The sequence below is a fragment of the Bombyx mandarina genome, chromosome 15 (assembly GCF_030267445.1).
Source record: "Bombyx mandarina strain Sakado chromosome 15, ASM3026744v2".
NCBI lineage: Eukaryota > Metazoa > Arthropoda > Insecta > Lepidoptera > Bombycidae > Bombyx > Bombyx mandarina.
The window spans coordinates 8,164,511-8,183,014 of NC_143221.1; the positions used below are offsets into that span (position 1 = coordinate 8,164,511).

General features: G+C 36.5%; 2 protein-coding genes across 3 annotated transcripts in view; one reads left to right on the forward strand and one right to left on the reverse strand.

Annotated features, from left to right (window-relative positions):
• The window catches only part of raw (NDT-like domain-containing protein raw), a 57,239-nt gene extending 55,440 nt beyond the window's left edge, over positions 1-1,799 (reverse strand). For both annotated transcript variants that reach the window (XM_089733236.1, XM_028182977.2), the window contains exon 1: positions 1,490-1,799. The gene's annotated coding sequence lies outside the window, so the exon portion shown is untranslated. The remainder of the gene's footprint in view (positions 1-1,489) is intronic.
• Positions 1,800-1,851: 52 nt separating this feature from the next.
• Fbl6 (F-box and leucine-rich repeat protein 6) lies at positions 1,852-17,715 on the forward strand. The gene is made up of 10 exons (XM_028182886.2): positions 1,852-3,377; positions 5,846-6,056; positions 6,819-6,975; positions 7,079-7,239; positions 8,162-8,328; positions 9,137-9,277; positions 9,515-9,679; positions 10,900-11,125; positions 12,699-12,855; positions 13,935-17,715. Exons 1-10 carry the CDS (start codon positions 2,559-2,561, stop codon positions 15,877-15,879), a joined length of 4,149 nt encoding a protein of 1,382 aa, XP_028038687.2. The 5' UTR covers positions 1,852-2,558; the 3' UTR covers positions 15,880-17,715.
• Positions 17,716-18,504: the final 789 nt, after the last annotated feature.

Genomic DNA, 18,504 nt, shown 5'->3' on the forward strand with positions numbered 1-18,504 from the left:
CTGTAAACTGAGACCTTAGAACTCATATCTCAAAGTAGGTGGCGGCATTTACGTTGTAGATGTCTATGGGCTCTGGTAACTACGTAACATCAAGTGGGCCGTGAGCTCGTCCACACACCAAAACAATATTTATTTTTTTATCTAGCTGTTGAATATGGTTGGGAACAGTCATGTGAAATAGACCCACCCAGGCAGTTTCGTGAACTTTTAGAACAATTTGTTTTGCTAATGTAAGCACCTATACACAGACCGCTCTGGCGATCTCCGCACTAAGGTCCACGAGTGTTGAAGGTGCTGTGGAGATCTATGTTAAACGGTGCCGCCACGTGCCATGCATTTAACTTAGAAGGTAGTTTTGTTTTAAAACGGCAACTGTTGCTCTAATGAACGCAACGCAACGAAGGGACATCGCAGTCTTTTTAACCAGTGCGAAACTATTCCACCTCCTATTTGAACCCATAAACCAATATCCTACTCTCAAAATCAAAATAATGCGCACCTGTTTGCATAGTTTCACATGTTTTCCAATTCACAGTTCGGATACCAACATCCATCTACCTACGTAACCTACCATTTCAAGGACGAAATTCAAACTTTGTGAATTGTTAAACTAATTAGTGATTTATCTAATTATTTTTGTATTTAAAGGGTAACGATTATATTATTATTAAAATAAGATAAATAACAACCACGGAGATCGAAACATTTTTGATCGTTTATTTATTATATGTATGTATGCCGCGTATTTTTTTTTATATAGTATAATTATATTAACCAATTCCAATTTTTAAATCTTAAAAATACATAACACGTTATATACATGACATACTAGTTGTGATGACTATTTCGTAATCAACGATTTTGTAAATTTGGCCAAAAACAGCTTAGAACCAATGTACAAAACTTCCAGTTTTTTTAATGGTACATACCTGCCGAGATTCAAATTAGTGAACATAAATCCAGAAAACAAAATTATTGGTCGATACAGAACCAAATCTTGGCTTGTAGATAGGTACTTATTTTTTTCGACATAGTGTTTATTACATTTACATAAATTACATAGATTATGAAATTAGAAAGCTTATCATTTTCAGTTCTGTCTTAGGCCGGTAACTAGAAAAATACCATATAAAAACCTCTAAGGCCAAATTATATTGTACTTGCGCATATTAAATTCAGTATATGCCTACTTAAAATAAGTATTCTAAAGTTGCTTTCAGTTATATTATGTAACATTTTCTTATTAATATACTTTTTAGTTATTTATTACGAGCTAAGTTCGTATTTTATGAAGGTCTACATTTTATGTTTTAATATTTTTGCGGGGAATGTGCCATTGCCATAGTGTCAGTGCGAGATATAAATCTATAAAAACATTCAGACACAGTAAGAATGGCAATGAAGTGTAAAACAGTATTACAATATTTTTTATGTATGAGATCATCGATAAGTATATACAACAAATGTAATAAATATAAATATGACTCACCAAGTATGTACTCTGAAACAGAGACCGTGTAGCCCGTGTAGGTTATCATTATCAATATTGATGAACGTCATGCCAACTCTTTACAATAAGCTTCATTTACTAGCACCCTTTTTTATATTTACAATAATAAAATACGAAAAAGTAACATAAACATCAGAAAATTTTCATTTTATTTAATGCTAGTTTACGAGTAAATCACAAATTTATCAGATAGAAAGAGAAACAAAGCAAATGTAAACTAGCATAGTATTGAATTTCTATTTAGGACCGACTACTGCCATCTATCGTCACCAAAGACAAATACGTGAATAGACACCACAGTATTTGACATTTCATTGTATTACATTATGTTTGTAATGTAGTACAAATCAGAACAAAAGTTGAATGTCGTGGCAATGTATTCCCGTTTTGATTTGATTTCATTATTTTTACCATATTAAAATGAAATTATATAAATTACACTAGGTTACGTTGACTAAAGTATACTATAGCTTAATAGAAACCTTTTGTGAGCTTAAGGGTTTCATGTAAAAGTATTGAAGATAACGCTTTTACAAGATTATTGCATACAAATGAACTAAAGTTTTTTTGTGACAATGTCTGCATCTGTTGATTAAAATTTGAAACATAATAAGCTTCTAAACAAGGTCAACAGTTTTCATCAACTGATCGTGAACAAAATAATTAAAAATATCTGTGTATTATGATTGTGGTTCTAAATAATGTACCTTTTGCGTTTCTAAACCATCAAATCAAGTCTCCGTGTCCGCGAAAATGATCTGTACTTTGTTTTTCGCAATCACAACGTTACATGAACATGGATGACCTAAAATGCGAATATGTGAAGAGAAAAAGATGTTTGGGACAGACAAAAAGTGTAAATTAAAGATTTGATAATGTTCACCCTAGTTACTTGTCAGTAGAATTCAACGTATTCACTTCCTCAATCTTGATCTGTGTTTTGTTCGTACTCAAAGGTGAAAATGTGATGTGTCAAATTGATTGTTTACCTCGGGACAGGTGAGTGGATTGTAGAAGTAGTACGTCAGGGCGACGGGAGGCGGGCGGCATGTCTGGTCGGTCAAGCCCCGTGAATGGCGGCTACGAGTCCGCAAGGCTCACCGTCCGTAAAGATCTGTTCCCTGATGTGAGGGTTCCAAAACTAGGAGCTTCTTCCAAGGACGATTTAGACGAAATAGAAACTGATGAATCAGCATCTGGCGTGAAGCTTGAGACTGATTTCGAGCAAAGCATTGACGAAATTGCCAATAAAAAGGTTCAGGCCAATGGGGTCCAGCCGCCTCCTAGAACCCGCCATAAGAAACACAAGCAGCGTTCCCGGCGAGATACTAAACATACCACTCTTAATGGGTATCTACCCACAGAAAGTAAACGTAAAAAACACCGACATAGAACTCGTTCAATGAACAATACAGTGCAAATTATTAGTGGAAAAAACTTAAGCTTAGTGAGTAGTAGTAAGTATCGGGATTATGATGAAGAAATGCAAGATGCAGAGGAAGAACAACGAGTTGAGGAGGAGGAGGAAGATGTGGAAGAAGTGCTTGAACAAGAAGAAAGTTCAGACGATGAAGTGCTCAAGTGCAGTGTTAAGTTACCATCAGTAATATGTATGCAGCGTCAAAGTGGCAAACCATATAGTCATGAACTTAGTCAATTATCTACCAAGAAGAGTAAAAAAGATTCAAAAGAAAGAAGAACTCATGCAATCACACCTTGTAGTGGCAAACCCCGCTCAATGTTAAATATTTGTTCACGAAGTAAAAAGAAAGCAAGGAAGACAGAGTCAACTACCACTTATCAAAGCCAAATTATAGATACAAATTCTATTAAAATTAAAATACGAAGAACAAGTTTACATGAACCTGTAAGTATTAGTTAAATAATTTAACTGAAAATAAACATATTAAATATTTTTGTATCTATGAATTTTTTTTATGGTTAGACAGGTAAACAAGTTCCTAATGCCTAACTGGTGTTAAATGGTTACTGCAGGTCAGACATCAGAATATGAATGCCTCCACCCAACATAAGACCAAAGGTTTTTTGTATAATATATCAGCTGTACTTCAACTTTAAGGAAGAAATAGGTAGGATGGTGGTACCTAAAAGTTTTGTCTCTCAAAATATTGTACCACCAGCCTAGAAACAAAACAGGTTGTCACATGCACTAGTATCTGACTTTCACTCATAAATAGTTGACTATATCTATATGGTTTTACTCTATACTATACCAAATCATGATATTATCATCACATATCAAGTAATTAGCCACTCAATATTTACTTATAATACAGTTAACAATAAAAAAACACAATTGATTAAATTGGTATGATTTGGTAAATAAAGAGGTATTTTATTATTTGATTTTAGACTTTGAATTAGGAGTCAAATTACTTGACATATTATTATAACTTAATAACGTTTTCTCAGTATTTAATTATCATTCATTCAATTCAATTATCAAACTGTGTGAAAGATAGGGTGGAAGATATTACACCATGTATCCTAAGCTCAACTCAAACAATATAATGAAACTTAAGCAAATAAGTAAATGTATTACATGCACATTATGTATAAAATTAAAATCTGAGTCATCTTGTTTCATAATCAGGTTCTAGTTCAACTTCTAAGGTAATATTGTCATTTATAATACCATAATCATCATCATCAACACCACATAAATGTACAGCTCCCTATGGATATAGGCTCCCTAAAGGTTTTGCAACAATAAACAATCCTGAGCTGCCTATATCCAGAAGATTCCTGCAGCCTTCAACAGGTTGCTTGTTTACCTGGTAGGAGACCTATCCACTCTGCATCTACCATCATGAAAGGTTTTTTGGTTCTGTTCTGCAAGCATTTCCCAATGCTATACCAACCTTATAATCCTAAGCTATGTCAATTACTATCATTCTCTTGTGGATCTTCCCATTCCAAATTTGATTGTGCAAGGGAACTTCAACTCCTATAAATAAAACTCACAGACACTCAAGTCTGATTACTTAATTAAAAATACATAAATAATGGAACTGTTTTTCTAAACTATTATTCATAAGCAACTTTCACTTCAATATTGCCCATGCTATGGAGATGCATAATTTACCATCCTGTCTCTTTCTGCAGTAAGACAGTTGTGCCTTCCATTTTAAATATTGTTACCAAAATTAATTCTCTGAAATTGATTTCTTATGATTCAATGTGTGAATTTCTCATATGTCCCTGTGGGTTGCAAGATCTATTTTTCACCAGGGTCCTTCTGTTCACTTAGACTTAAATTAATGAAACATGTATCCCATAGAAATATTTACATTTATTATTTGTTGGTATTTGTTTAAATGTATATAATTTACAATAGTTGAATGTGTAATTTCAACAATTATACTTTGTTGAATCAAGTGTTTTAAAATATAAATTAACATAATTTAATAAATGTATACAAGAATCTAAAAGGTAGTTTTAAATAATAATGAATAGGATTATACTGAATAGGAATATATTATAGATGGATAATAGAGAAACCTTGTTTTGATGGTTTCTTAATAGTATGGTGGAGATATTCCATCATGGTACCTGTATCTTTAACTCAGTAAACCTAGTTTTAAATTTTACTAAAATATTGTAAAATTTGCAATGCCTTGAAAACACGTATAGTCTCATTAAGGTTTTTTCCAGCTTTCATATATTAAATAAGGTTGAAAATCATGCAATACACCTGATGGCAAACAGTTTCAACTACTGATTCAAGTTTTTACTAGGTTTCGGATTCTGTTCATAGCTTAATAAACGTTTCTTCTGCACTTTCGTTAGTCAATACGATTATATTGTAATAATATTAAAATTGTCGTGGCCTAAAGGACAAGACGTCCGGTGCATTCGTATCTAGCCTAGCGGTGTTCAGATCCCGCAGGCGGGTAACAATTTTTCTAATGAAATACGTACTTAACAAATGTTCACGATTCACTTCCACAGTGAAGGTATAGCATCGTGTAATAAAAATCAAACCTGCAAAATGATAATTTGCGTAATTACTGGTGGTAGGACCTCTTGTGAGTCCGCACGGGTAGGTACCACCACCCTGCCTATTTCAGCCCTGAAGCAGTAATGCGTTTCGATTTGAAGGGCGGGGCAGCCGTTGTAATTATACTGAGATCTTAGAACTCGCATCTCAAGGTGGGTAGCGGCATTTACGCTATAGATGTCTATGGGCTCCGGTAACCACTTAATACTAGGTGGGCTGTGAACTCGTCCATACATCAATCTAATAAAAAAAAAGACTAAGAAAGATCTCAACATTTAAGATTAATAAAATTAAAATTAACATTAATATTCCAGAAAATTACACCAGTTCCCGTCCCGGTCTTAGACGTTAGCCAGAGAAAGTCTAAAAAGAGGCGAACTATTTCACCGGTTGCCAGTGAGAGCTCCGGTGAAGAATACGATCCTTCACGCGGTGATACCGCAGCAGCCATGAGTGTCGCCGCACCGAAACCCCGGCATCCACGTCCTAAAACTCCCAAGACTCGTAAATCTAACACCAATAAAAGTAAGGAACTATATGAATAACATTTTAATTAGTCAACATAGAGAAAGTGTTGCTTCGAATGTATTACGTAATGTGTATACGTATTAATGAATATCGGAACTATCAGTTTTTGTAAAAAATATTATTACGTAATAATTACCTAAATATTTTGTATATGTACCGGATGTTTTGTAATAGTTTCCGAAAACAAATAGTGATGGTAGTTAATGTGATTTATAATATGATAACTACAAAATCGCTATGGAAAATATATGTGTGTATATTATTACATTTTCCTTTTTTTTCGGTAAATGGAAATTCCAGCATACGCGCCTGATTTGCGGTCACTTGTTTTTTACTAAACTAACAAGTAAATACTAAGTGTAAGTCTCGGGCAAGCTACATGATTTCGATCTATATAATTCCATTACATGAATTGTAGGAAATTATTCCTTGCATGCAAATAAAGAGTAAATTAATCGGTTTTCGTGATTCGTTGGCACAATTAAAACTTAGTCGTTAAAACGGTATTCGAAATTTCGGAAATCAGAAATTGAAAATAGTAAAAATGATATTAAACCCTAAATTTTTACGTTAATAATTAGCAGATGAATAATGAAATTCAGTTTATTATTCCCTTTGTAGGCAGACGAGCATACCGCCCAACTGATGGTAAGTGGTTACCGTCGCTCGTGGACGTCAGCTATGCCAGGGGCACCGCTTTTTGTTTTTAAATCACCGGACTATAAATCTAGACGTTGATAATGCTTACTATGCTTCCAGAAAAAAAAGAAAAGACTGAAAGAAATAGAATAAGTGTGGTGCAAAATAAAGACACAGGACCACAAAGTCCATGGGGAATGTCAATGCCTCGTGAAGTGCTTTTGAAGATATTTGATTATGTGATCTCTTCACTCGGCACGTTACCATCTGTAATAAGGTATTCTATATTAAATAATAGCCGTCATCATAACATAAATAACGAATTTTTTAACATGTAATAATATTGCATAAAAATATATAATATTTTGTTTTAATTTCAGATTAGGTAGAGTTTGTAAATTATGGCACAGCGTTAGTTGCACACCAGATCTGTGGAAGAGCGTTGATCTTGCGCAATACACGATCGAGAAATGTAAAACAGATTACAAACTGGTCTGGCTCCTCGAAAATCGTTTATCTCAATGTCAAAGCTTAAATATTGGTGAGTATTTTAAGTCGAAATAAACCTTGATTTGTTTTAACAAATATATAATAAATTATTTGTAATGTTGATCTGTTATATTCATCCGAAAACGAAACATGGACCCAAATGTATTATATTGAATACTGAACGGCACTAAATCCTGCATTTATCTATGAAAGTTACTTTTTGATATTCAATAACGCCTACAATCTGTAGTAGTGGCCATATTATTGTAGTCCGTAGTAGGCTTAATGGATCACCATCATCATTATTCTGCCCTTCTCCCAGTCACCTGGGGTCGGCGCAACATGTTTTTTCCAGAGCCATACTCTTCTATCATATACCATTTATTCGCTCACTACCTCACTGATATCGTCTTTCACGCAATCCATCAATTTCTTCTTAGGTCTACCTCTTCCTCTATATCCTTCCAAATTCATAGTTAACACTCTCTTACCAACCTCATTTTCATTTCGTCTCATCACATGTCCATACCATCCCAAAAGCGCACTTCTCAGCTTCTCTGTCACAGGTGCCACTTTCAGACTTCCTCTAACATATTCATTTCGTATTCTATCCATTCTCGTTACTCCACACATCGATCGCAACATTCGCATCTCTGCTGCATGCAATCGCCTGCTTAATGGATATTACAGAAACATTTCAACGGCCGTCTGGTGTAGTGGTAAGTGACATGGTCACTACACAAGGGGGTCGCGGGTTCGAATCCCGCCAAGGGAAGATATTTCTATGATAAAGATAAATGTCTATTCCAGGGTTATGGATGTATATTAAATATGTGTATGTGTATAATAAAAATCTTATATTTATTTCCGTTATCTGGTACCTGTAATACAAGTTCTTTACGAACTTATCACGGGACCAGTTAACGTGGCGTGACTGTTAGTAAATATTTATTTATTTGTTTACTTGTTCACAGCTCAATGGAAGGTCTGCAACATAGGCTGGGTGTTGACGAGCGTGGCGGAATGCTGCCCGAACCTGACCGAGCTCAGCGTGGCAGGCTGGAGTCGAATAACAGCCGAACAACTGTACGAAATACTTAGATCCTTACCAAATTTACAAAGATTGGATCTATCATATGCGGTGAGATTGTTATTAAAATTAATTTTCTATTTATTTATTTTTTGTTTTTAATTAAAAAATTTAATTTAAATCTGCTCAAAATGTAAATTAGCTTTGAGCATAAATCGACATAAATACATATCTTCGCTGTCAAACCAAAATCTGCTATGTGCAAAAACTCTATTTAGAATTAACGAGTAAAAACATTTTCGTATAAAATTTTATATGAAGGTGAATTTTTAAGAACTATCAAGAACAACTATTTTTAAGAACAAATGAAAGCTATAGGTAAATATTAAAGCTACAGATACATAACAGTTTTTTTTTTACGGTAGATAGGACTGTGAACTATACAAAAAGGTCAAAGAGTAAAAATCTCAAAAAGTCTACATAACAGATTTTGGTTTGACAACGACGATATAAAGCTATTTTCATTAATAAGATTTTTTTTGTTAAATATACAAAATTTCCAAGTCGCCATCACTTTTAACTGCAATCACTGGATATTTATATTTCTCGTTTTGACATCGACCGAGCCCGTAAAACGTGAGATGACGTAACTATTAAGCTATTAATCACTACATAGTATAAAACAAAGTCGCTTTTTCTGTCTCTATATCTGTCCGTCCCTATGTATGCTTAAATCTTTAAAACTACGCAACGGATTTTGATGCGGTTTTTTTTAATAGATAGAGTGATTAAAGAGGAAGGTTTATATGTATAATAACATCCATTAAATAGTGGAGAAACCAATAATAAATTACAGTTTCCGAAGCGAAGCGAGGGCGGGTCGCTAGTAAATAAATAAATTTACAATAATTAATTGCAGTCCGAAACCGGCGGCTCGGGTTCGTGTCTTACGGCGGCTTCGATGGCACGTGTGTGTGAAAACTTCGGCGAGCGACTCACGCATCTCACTCTGGCGAACAACAAGTTCACAGCCTTGTCTCAGATACTTTCCTCTGTTGCGGTAAGTTTACGTTCCTAACATTAATTCGTCACCTTGTCGGTCGCCAAGTTTGAGCCCCGTGAGCTCACCTACTAGTTAAGGTTACGCTGAAATAGCCTCTCAAGGGTCTTAGCTAGGTAGGAAAAAAAAAACATTTGGACCGTCCGCGTCGCGTTGGTCTACTGAGCAACATCACCCGCTCGGCGAAAGATCTTCCTTCCTTCGTCGTCAAATCTATAGTTTTAATAATAATTATAGGCGCACTGTAAGAATCTGGAAGTGTTGGACATATCCGGAGCTCAGGCCACGACGCACCCGGCGGCCGTGCCCCTCGAAGCCCTGCAGAAGGGCTGCCCAAAGATGAGAGTCTTCAGAGCGGCCAACGCGCAACTGATTTTGGCGTCCGCGACAACGTCACAACAGGTTCGCGATAATTTATTGCGTCTCCTATAATATTCTATACTAAATATAGTGTATTATTAAGAATTTTAATAAGGAAACGAGGGCTGTGTGTTTTCGTATTAAAAGTGTACAATTTCCAAAAATATTCGAAATTGAGTTAATATTCAGAATCATTTGGTATCACCAGTATTTTTCTCATAAATACTGTCAAAAGAGCGTAGTTTAGTTATTTTGACTACTGTTAACAAAATTAATATGTAATTTTATCTTACTTTAAAAGACAGATATTGTAACTGGTAAAAACTAAAAAATAGTTGCAAAGATGATTAATATTAAAAATATCATATGTTTTAAACCTTTAAAACACAGTTATAATGCGAGAAGACGATATCATAATCGTGTGCAAACTTATAATTTCAATTAATTATAGTCGAGTTCCGACTACCGGAGGACCACAAGTAATCTATCTATCTTCTATCTATATATATAAAAATGAATTGCTGTTCGTTAGTCTCACTAAAACTCGAGAACGGCTGGACCGATTTGGCTAATTTTGGTCTCGAAGTATTTGCGGAAGTCCAGAAAAGGTTTAAAAGGTAGATACATATGAAAATGCTCGGAATTAAATAAAAAAATAACAATTTCGTTTTTCCTTTGCCTTTTGTTTGTTTTATGTTTATTTTATAGAAAAGTTTAGGTGTTTTATTTATCGATTGAGGCACTACGAAGTCTGCCAGGTCGGATAGTTGTATTTTTTTTTTTTTTTTTTGCTTAGATGGGTGGACGAGCTCACAGCCCACCTAGTGTTAAGTGGTTACTGGAGCCCATAGACATCTACGACGTAAATGCGACACCCACCTTGAAATATAAGTTCTAAGAGCTCAAGTATAGTTACTACGGCGGCCCCACCCTTCAAACCGAAACGCATTACTGCTTTACGGCAGTTATAGGCGGGGTGGTGGCACCTACCGTGCGGACTCACAAGTCGTCCTACCACCAGTAAAAAAGTGCACGGTAGTTGTTGTATACTGGACATGATACATTATCGAGGTCGCTCCTTGGGGCGGTCAGACTCTAAAAGAGTGGGTAACTTCCTGGATGAGCTGGAATATTGCTCATAATCCTCACACTCGCAGAATAGGCGCATAGGGTAGACCCGTGCGGGCTCACATGAGGTCCTACCACCAGTGAAAGAAAGAAGTATAGACGCGATAGTATAGACACGTGTTGGCACGACACAGATGGAGACGGACGGCTGGACGCAGTTGGAGGAGCTGTCGGTGGCGGGCGAGGCGGCGGCGGAGCGCGTGGCGGTGGGCGAGTACCGGCTGGGGGACGACGCGCTGAGCCGGCTGGTGCGCGGCGCCACGCGGCTGCGGCTGCTGGACCTGCGCGGCCTGCAGCGACTGTCCGACTCCGGCCTCGTGCGCGTGCCTGCCTGGGACCTGCAGCATCTCTTCCTTGGAGGTCAGCTTAATTGTAACCAGTTTTTTCTGACTTTGTTCGAACCCATGAATACAACATGTCACGGTTGCAGTTTAAAAAACAGTTTTAAACAATTAAAGATCCTTTGTATTAAATTATATTGTTACTGACTGTAATTTATTATAAAAAGTATTCCGATGACTACAGTAGGCGCGCGAGTTCATGTCCATCCTGAAGAACGTGGTAGTGCTGTGACCTAGTTAATGATGGTAATTTCGATAATAAGTACCAATTTAGTCAACAGCTGTCGATTTGGTTTAATATAACTTAAGGTAAGGCTTTGCAATTTATAAAATAAAATAATTGTGATAAGTAATTATTTGTTTATTTCTAATAGAGAAAAATATATTTTAAATTCCAATTCAATCACTATCAAATGAAAAGACAACCGACAGATCAGAGTCGGAATCAGTATGTATCTTTTTGGAGTTTACTCCTTTAGAATCGATTTACATATATAGGCCCGGGGTATGAAAATTATGGGGACCAAAATCGTACTAGCATGTCACACGAAATGCGTTATGCGCCTGATTGGCTCCTGATTGCGTGATGCGTGCGCGCGCCAATCAAAATCGTACTAGCATGTCACACGAAATGCGTTATGCGCCTGATTGGCTCCTGATTGCGTGATGCGTGCGCGCGCCAATCAAAATCGTACTAGCATGTCACACGAAATGCGTTATGCGCCTGATTGGCTCCTGATTGCGTGATGCGTGCGCGCGCCAATCAGGAGCCAACGCGCGGCCGCGTTATCGCAGGTGACGCCGGGCTGCTGCGCCGGCAGTCCGCCACAAAGCCTCGTACTGATCGCGCGTTTCTCTCATTATTGTATTTTCATATATTTGTTAGTCGTTTGTTTTGTGTCTCGTTAATTTGTTAATAATCTGTAGTGTATCGTGTTGTCGTAATATAGAACTATTTCTCGTATTGTTTCGTTTAATTTTTTATATCCAGTAAACTCCAGTCGTGCGTCGGAGCGGACACACACACTTTTTTAGTAGGTTTTTTCTATCTGAACTTGTTGGAAGCGGAGTAGTCATGGTTAAATAACACAATAGCGTTAGCGTAAATTTTCGATATCGATAAGCGCGCGTCACAACCGTCAAGGACAACACTCGACGTCAGACAAATGCGGGGAGGTGGGTGAAGGTGGGGCGAGCTGTCCCCCGCGCGTCGCCTCTGGCCCCGATGGACATGAACTCGCGCGCATACAGTTCATATGAGAACGGTCAATTCATTCTTTGTCGTCTCATTTGTGTCCGTCTTTAAGGAAGTCAAAAAATGTACTGCCTGCTGCTAGCACGTATGCCCTCGTTCCATTTCACTCTTTATTTTTGAATTCTTGTCAAGTGTCTGTCTTAGTCTGTGTCTATGTCTAGTCGTTGTAGTTCTTATGTCCTCTCAAAGAGGTTGCACGCGACGACAGTAGACAGTTTATAATACTTAAAGATCTTTTGTTTAATATAAAATTTCATCACATTGTTACTAACTGTATTTTATTATAAAAAGTAATCCGATGCCTACCTTTTAATGGACCGAACGTAATTCGTATCAGGCTGTAACGTGACGAGGCAAAGTAACGCTTGTCTGGAGTTGATCTGCGAGAAGTGGTCGCACAGCCTGCTGGAGCTGGACCTGTCGTGGGCGTCGGCAGCGCGGGTGCTGGACGACGCCGTCTCCGCGCTCGCTGATTCCACCACCAGCAAACTGAGGTTCGTCTTCACCTATAGCTGTTTATCGTCTATCTGGTACCTTTACTGGTGGTAGGACCTCTTGTGAGTCCGCGCGGGTAGGTACCACCACCCCGCCTATTTCTGCCGTAATGCGTTTCGGTTTGAAGGGTGGGGCAGCCGTTGTAACTATACTGAGATCTTAGAACTTGTATCTCAAGGTGGGTGGCGCATTTACGTTGCAGATGTCTATGGGCACCAGTAACCACTTAACACCAGGTGGACTGTGAGCTCGTCCAACCACTTAAGAAATAAATTAAAAAAACCTTTTGTCTGAAGTTTCTATAAACAACACTAGTGACCCGCCCTCGCTTCGCTTCGGAAACTGTAATTTATTATTGATTTCTCCACTATTTCTAAAACATCCTCTTCAATCACTCTTATCTATTAAAAAAAACGCATCAAAATCCGTTGCGTAGTTTTAAAGATTTAAGCATACATAGGGTTATAGGAACAGAGAAAGCGACTGTTTTATACTATGTAGTGATTTTGAAAAACAAATTTCGATATAACGTTTATATAACAGGCAACAAATGATTAGTTTCTATATTTTTGAATATTTGATAGTCGCGAAAAATTTATTACACCAATTTGCTAACGCAATCGTAGCCCTATAATTATCACATATCCTATGACGATACGATATGGGAGGTGGTGATCTAACTATAAAATCTAATTTTTTACAACCAACCTCTGTGAGGTGAACTCCCATTTCTGTATGTTATAAATCATATTATCCGAAGAACACGTGATTTTCACGGTTCATTTTTGATGCTAAACGATCACTAAAGTCCATGCAGCCCATAAGCCCACACAGGAGAGAGTCTAATGTCTAACGTCTTTAGACATAAGGTCGAAGTTTCAGTGGCAATGGTGTAACGACCATCCACCCTTCAAACCGGAACTAATTTATATTATAAATAACCACTGTAGATGATAGGGAAGTAGTGAGAATTATTCTAGAAAAACTTGATTAGTTTATAACTAAGTATCTAGACATTTATTTATCAGTGAATTTGATGAACTCGGTTGAGTATTAAATAATGAAATATTTGTTTTAGAATACTAAATCTGTGCGGTTCTTCTGTCTCATTGGAACCGGTGAAGAAAGTTCTGCTCAGGTGTCCGCACTTAGAATACTTGAACCTCAGTTCCTGTCGAGCCTTACCTAGGGGGATGAAACGGTCGTATGCGGGAAAAGAACTGCAAGATCTCAAAGATAGCTTCGATCCCGTCAAAATAAAAGCGAAAGAAGAGAAAGACGTTGAAACCACGACACCAAAAAAAGGAACAAAAAAGACTCAACCAGATTCAAAGTCTGATACTGATGCGAAGGAAACAGGCGGTGATCTCACATCTGCCTCTGATACTAAGATTGATTCAAATTCTCTAAATGAAAGCGAAAGTAAATCTTTCCATTTCCAAGAACCCAAAAGTCTCTCCGACGTCGGCTTAAGTGAAAAACTTTCTTCATCCCTAGAATTCATTTCTAAATCTTCTATTGATGGTAAAACCATAAATAGTAAGACGAGTGATTTATTCACAAGCAAAGACAGTATTGATTCTGCCACTTCCGTCCTAGAGGAAAGGAGATTCACCAGAGACGTTACTCCGAAACTTTTGAGTCCAATGTCGCAGTCTAGGCCCGATTCCTCGTCCACGCCGAGGTCAGAATCGAAATCAGATTTTGGTAGTCCCCACTTTAGTCCCGTGCCAAAACCGGACAGTCAAGTTCAGAACAGCCCCGATGTACAGACAGAGACAATAAAGAACAATTCGTGGCATTTGGGCACTTTCAAATCAACTCCCACCTACAAGTCGGAAGCGAGTCCTCTCAATAGAATAGATAGCAGTAGTAAAATGAAGCACAACAAAATGATAGAACAGTGCAGTCCCACCACGTCCCTCGAGAACACAAACAAACGCAGTCCTGACGTACAGGGTGTTAAACAGGACATCAAGAATCCCAACACTTGGAACTACGGGAATTATAGTCCTATGCCCAGACAAGACAATCAGTTTTCCTCTCAAAGAAGTCCATACTCTGCTCAACCGAGTCCAGCCCAGCCTAGTCCGTATTCAACTCAACCGAGTCCCTACTCAGCACAACCCAGCCCGTACTCGTCGCAACCTAGTCCGTACTCAGCACAGCCCAGTCCCGACACTAGTCAAATAGTCAAGCCAGATCTGCCCAAGTCGGGAGCTTGGAACACGGGCAACTACAGCCCAATGCCCAAACATCATGCACCGTTTTCTCCTCATCCGTCGACCCACACCAGTCCGGATCCAGGCATAGGTATGAAAGCTGACAGCTTAAGAAATAATCCAAACAAAACCCCCGGACAATACAGTCCTATGTCGCGACAAGATCGACTGCATCACAGTCCGTATTCGCCGAGACCCAGCATAGATAATACAGTTTACAGCAATAAAAAGAGCCCCGGCGTCGGTAATTACAGTCCAATGATGCGACCGGACTATCACCTCCCGAGCCCCGACAGAGGTCCGACCTCCCGCACTTCGATGAGCGGACGAAGTGCTGAACTTTACGCACGGAACGTTTCCAAAGTTCCCGATTTATTACATAACATACCGCTTCCAGATAACAGCTGGGGAATTGAAAAGTTTAATCAGACAGCCGTCACTCCCACTTCAACGATAGAATCTTTAGTGTGGGGTACGCCTTCGTTCAATGCAGAGCCGCCGTCGACCGTGTCCGGTCGCAGCGAGAACGTTCCCTCCGCGCCGACATTGAACACGCCGCCGCCGCGGCCTTGGACCGAGTTGCCTTCGTTTGAATCTAGTGTTCGAAGACTGAACGACAATTTAAGTGATCCGTGGAGTGTGGGACAATTCCGCGTCGAGCCCCCGCACGCCGTGCACAATCATTTTGTTGAGCAAAACGTTAATTTTGATTCGTTGAGTTCTCATCATCTGGGACATCAGACGCAATCCCTATCAAACTTCTTGGACGACGGTTTCTCGGAAACGTCGCGCGTCGACTGACCGTATTAAAGTGCTTGCAGTATAGTTTCTCGAATAATATCAACATTCACGACATTGTATTGTTCGAAAACGCATATTTCTATGAAGCGAACACTAGGGTGATATAAATTACAATTGATTGAACAATTATATATAGTTTGTAAATAAGATTATGTAGTTAGAACATAAGAGTAAGGAAGCTAGTAAATGCAGTATGTTTCGCAGGCATCATTAAAATAGTTAATTAACTGATAGACTATCGACATAGATAGAATATCCCTGTCGTCTGAGTTAAGTTTAAAATGAGTCTTTATTTGTATGCCAAAATCTTTTTCACTGAGGCCAAAATAGTTATATTTATTTGAACACATATTGTCATTTGTTGTTAATGAAATTAAATGACATTTAGTAGTTATAATTTAATATTTGTTATAATTATGGTCCCTCGAAGTAACAAACGTAAGTAAACATTTACAAAACAGCAATAAACATTCCTTCGTCTCTTGCATAACATCACTGTTTATGATTTTAAATTTCTAAATGCAATTCTGCATTATTAGATATTTTAGAAATTGTTGATGTGTGAATGGATATTATATTGTTGAAAATATTTTATTAGAATAGGCTCAAATGAGGTTTAATAATGTGCATATTTTAAAGTGGGGAAATATAAATTTTATTTGTACAGCAATACTTCTCGGTCAACTTCAGAGTCTGTAATCATCTTTATGTTCAAAAACTATAAAACAATTTTTTTTTAAAAACCTTGCTGATCCCTCTTTCATTAATCTAATGAATAGTTTTGTATAATTTATACATTATCATAAAACTGTTTTTGGCTTTATCAAAATTTCACACGTAAATCATTTTTTATTTGTATTTACAGTTTCATAAAGTAGTGGAAATCAAATATATAACATTTTTAGAGAATACTGAACGATCCCATGTACTTTAATAATTGTTAAATTCCAACGGTTTTTTTAAGTTAACTGTGCACGGCATTTTTATTTCCTAAGACATTAAATTATTTTTTTAAATAAATTGAAATAAATAAATTAAATCCTCGTGCAACTAAAAACACGCTCTACGTTTTCTTTCTAATTTATTAGTGAGTAGTAATCCTGCCTGATATTGAAAATTATATTTAAAAAATGCTTAAATTAATTTGAAAGTAACCTTTAAATTTGTATGATTTCGCTATACTCAATCAACATTGTGGAATTCACAAATTGGCGGATGGATATCATAACATATAAATCGTCGAAGTAAAACTTATAATATACTCTGTTCCATAATAATAATTTTTCGATCAATTAAGAATTATTGCCTAATTAGCAGTTGTTTGTGACAAGAATAAAGAAATCAATTCCAAAAATATAACAATGATTCACTGAAATCTGGAATTTTCACAAGATACGGATTCTTCTTGCACAATAATATATTTTTTTAAATTAGATTATAAAAAAGTAACATTATCTTAAGTTTTATTACAATCGTGTCGACAGTAACAAATTAGTTAATGTTTATTACATAATGAAGTAGCAGCTTGTAATGGAGCAGCAATCAAAGCATTAAATGTAAATATTGGTAATTTTTATATGTACCTACCGTCTCGTTTATATCACGAATAAATAAATGTTATTTGTACGTGATGTTTGTTGACACGTTAGTAAATTTTGACATAACAAATTTTAGAAATCCATAAAAAAAATTATTACAAATTATCATGAATCCAATGTAAATTATTTCACACGTCAATCAAAACTGATGACCTCTTCTGGATTTAATAATAAAAAATCATGTATGCAATTATTATTTTTTTGTTTCCGATAAATAAAATACTATATTTGGCCAAAATAATCGTCAATTGTATGATTATTATTTAATGATTAAGGAATTTCATGACTAACGTTTTGCAAATATTTTAGGTGAAAATTATTTTTATACTTGAAATCAAATGTATTATAACGTGTTACAGAGATTTCTCATCACATTTTGCTAAATGAAACTAAAGCAAGTACATAGTGCTTTGTTCGTATTTCAAATTGTTATTTAAATAACACATTCGAAAATATTAAAATTTTTAATTGTAGTCCGCAAAATCTATAAACAGCCAAAAATACCCTCTCAACACCCCCATTAGCCTTACTAATTGCCTAATGTTTTAACTGAAGAGAATATTTTAATAGTTTTATTAACTTATTAAAAAAATATAAATATTAAATCATCTATACATAGAATGTATAAAATTTAAGGTATAATTTACGTTAGTTAATAATGTACAATAGTTTGTATAAAATAAAGTTGACTAATATCTGTAAGTTCTGTTATGTAGAGATTTTTGTTTGTAATATTGTTACATTACTACGTGGACTTCTCGCACGGGGTCCAATTTTTATAATCTAACCAATAAAATATCGATGTGGTTGTACATTTGAATTTTCAATAGATTGTATTTATTAAATATTTTGCGTTGACAAATTGTTTTGTCCCATTAATTCCTTTAAAATTGAACTGCGAAACTAACTGGAATGTACGAAAATTACTGTGATAAAGTAACTTATATTACAGAGTATATAAGACCTCTCACGTTTTACAAAAAAGTCCCACTGAAGTTTCAATTAATAATAATTTAAAAGTGACCTT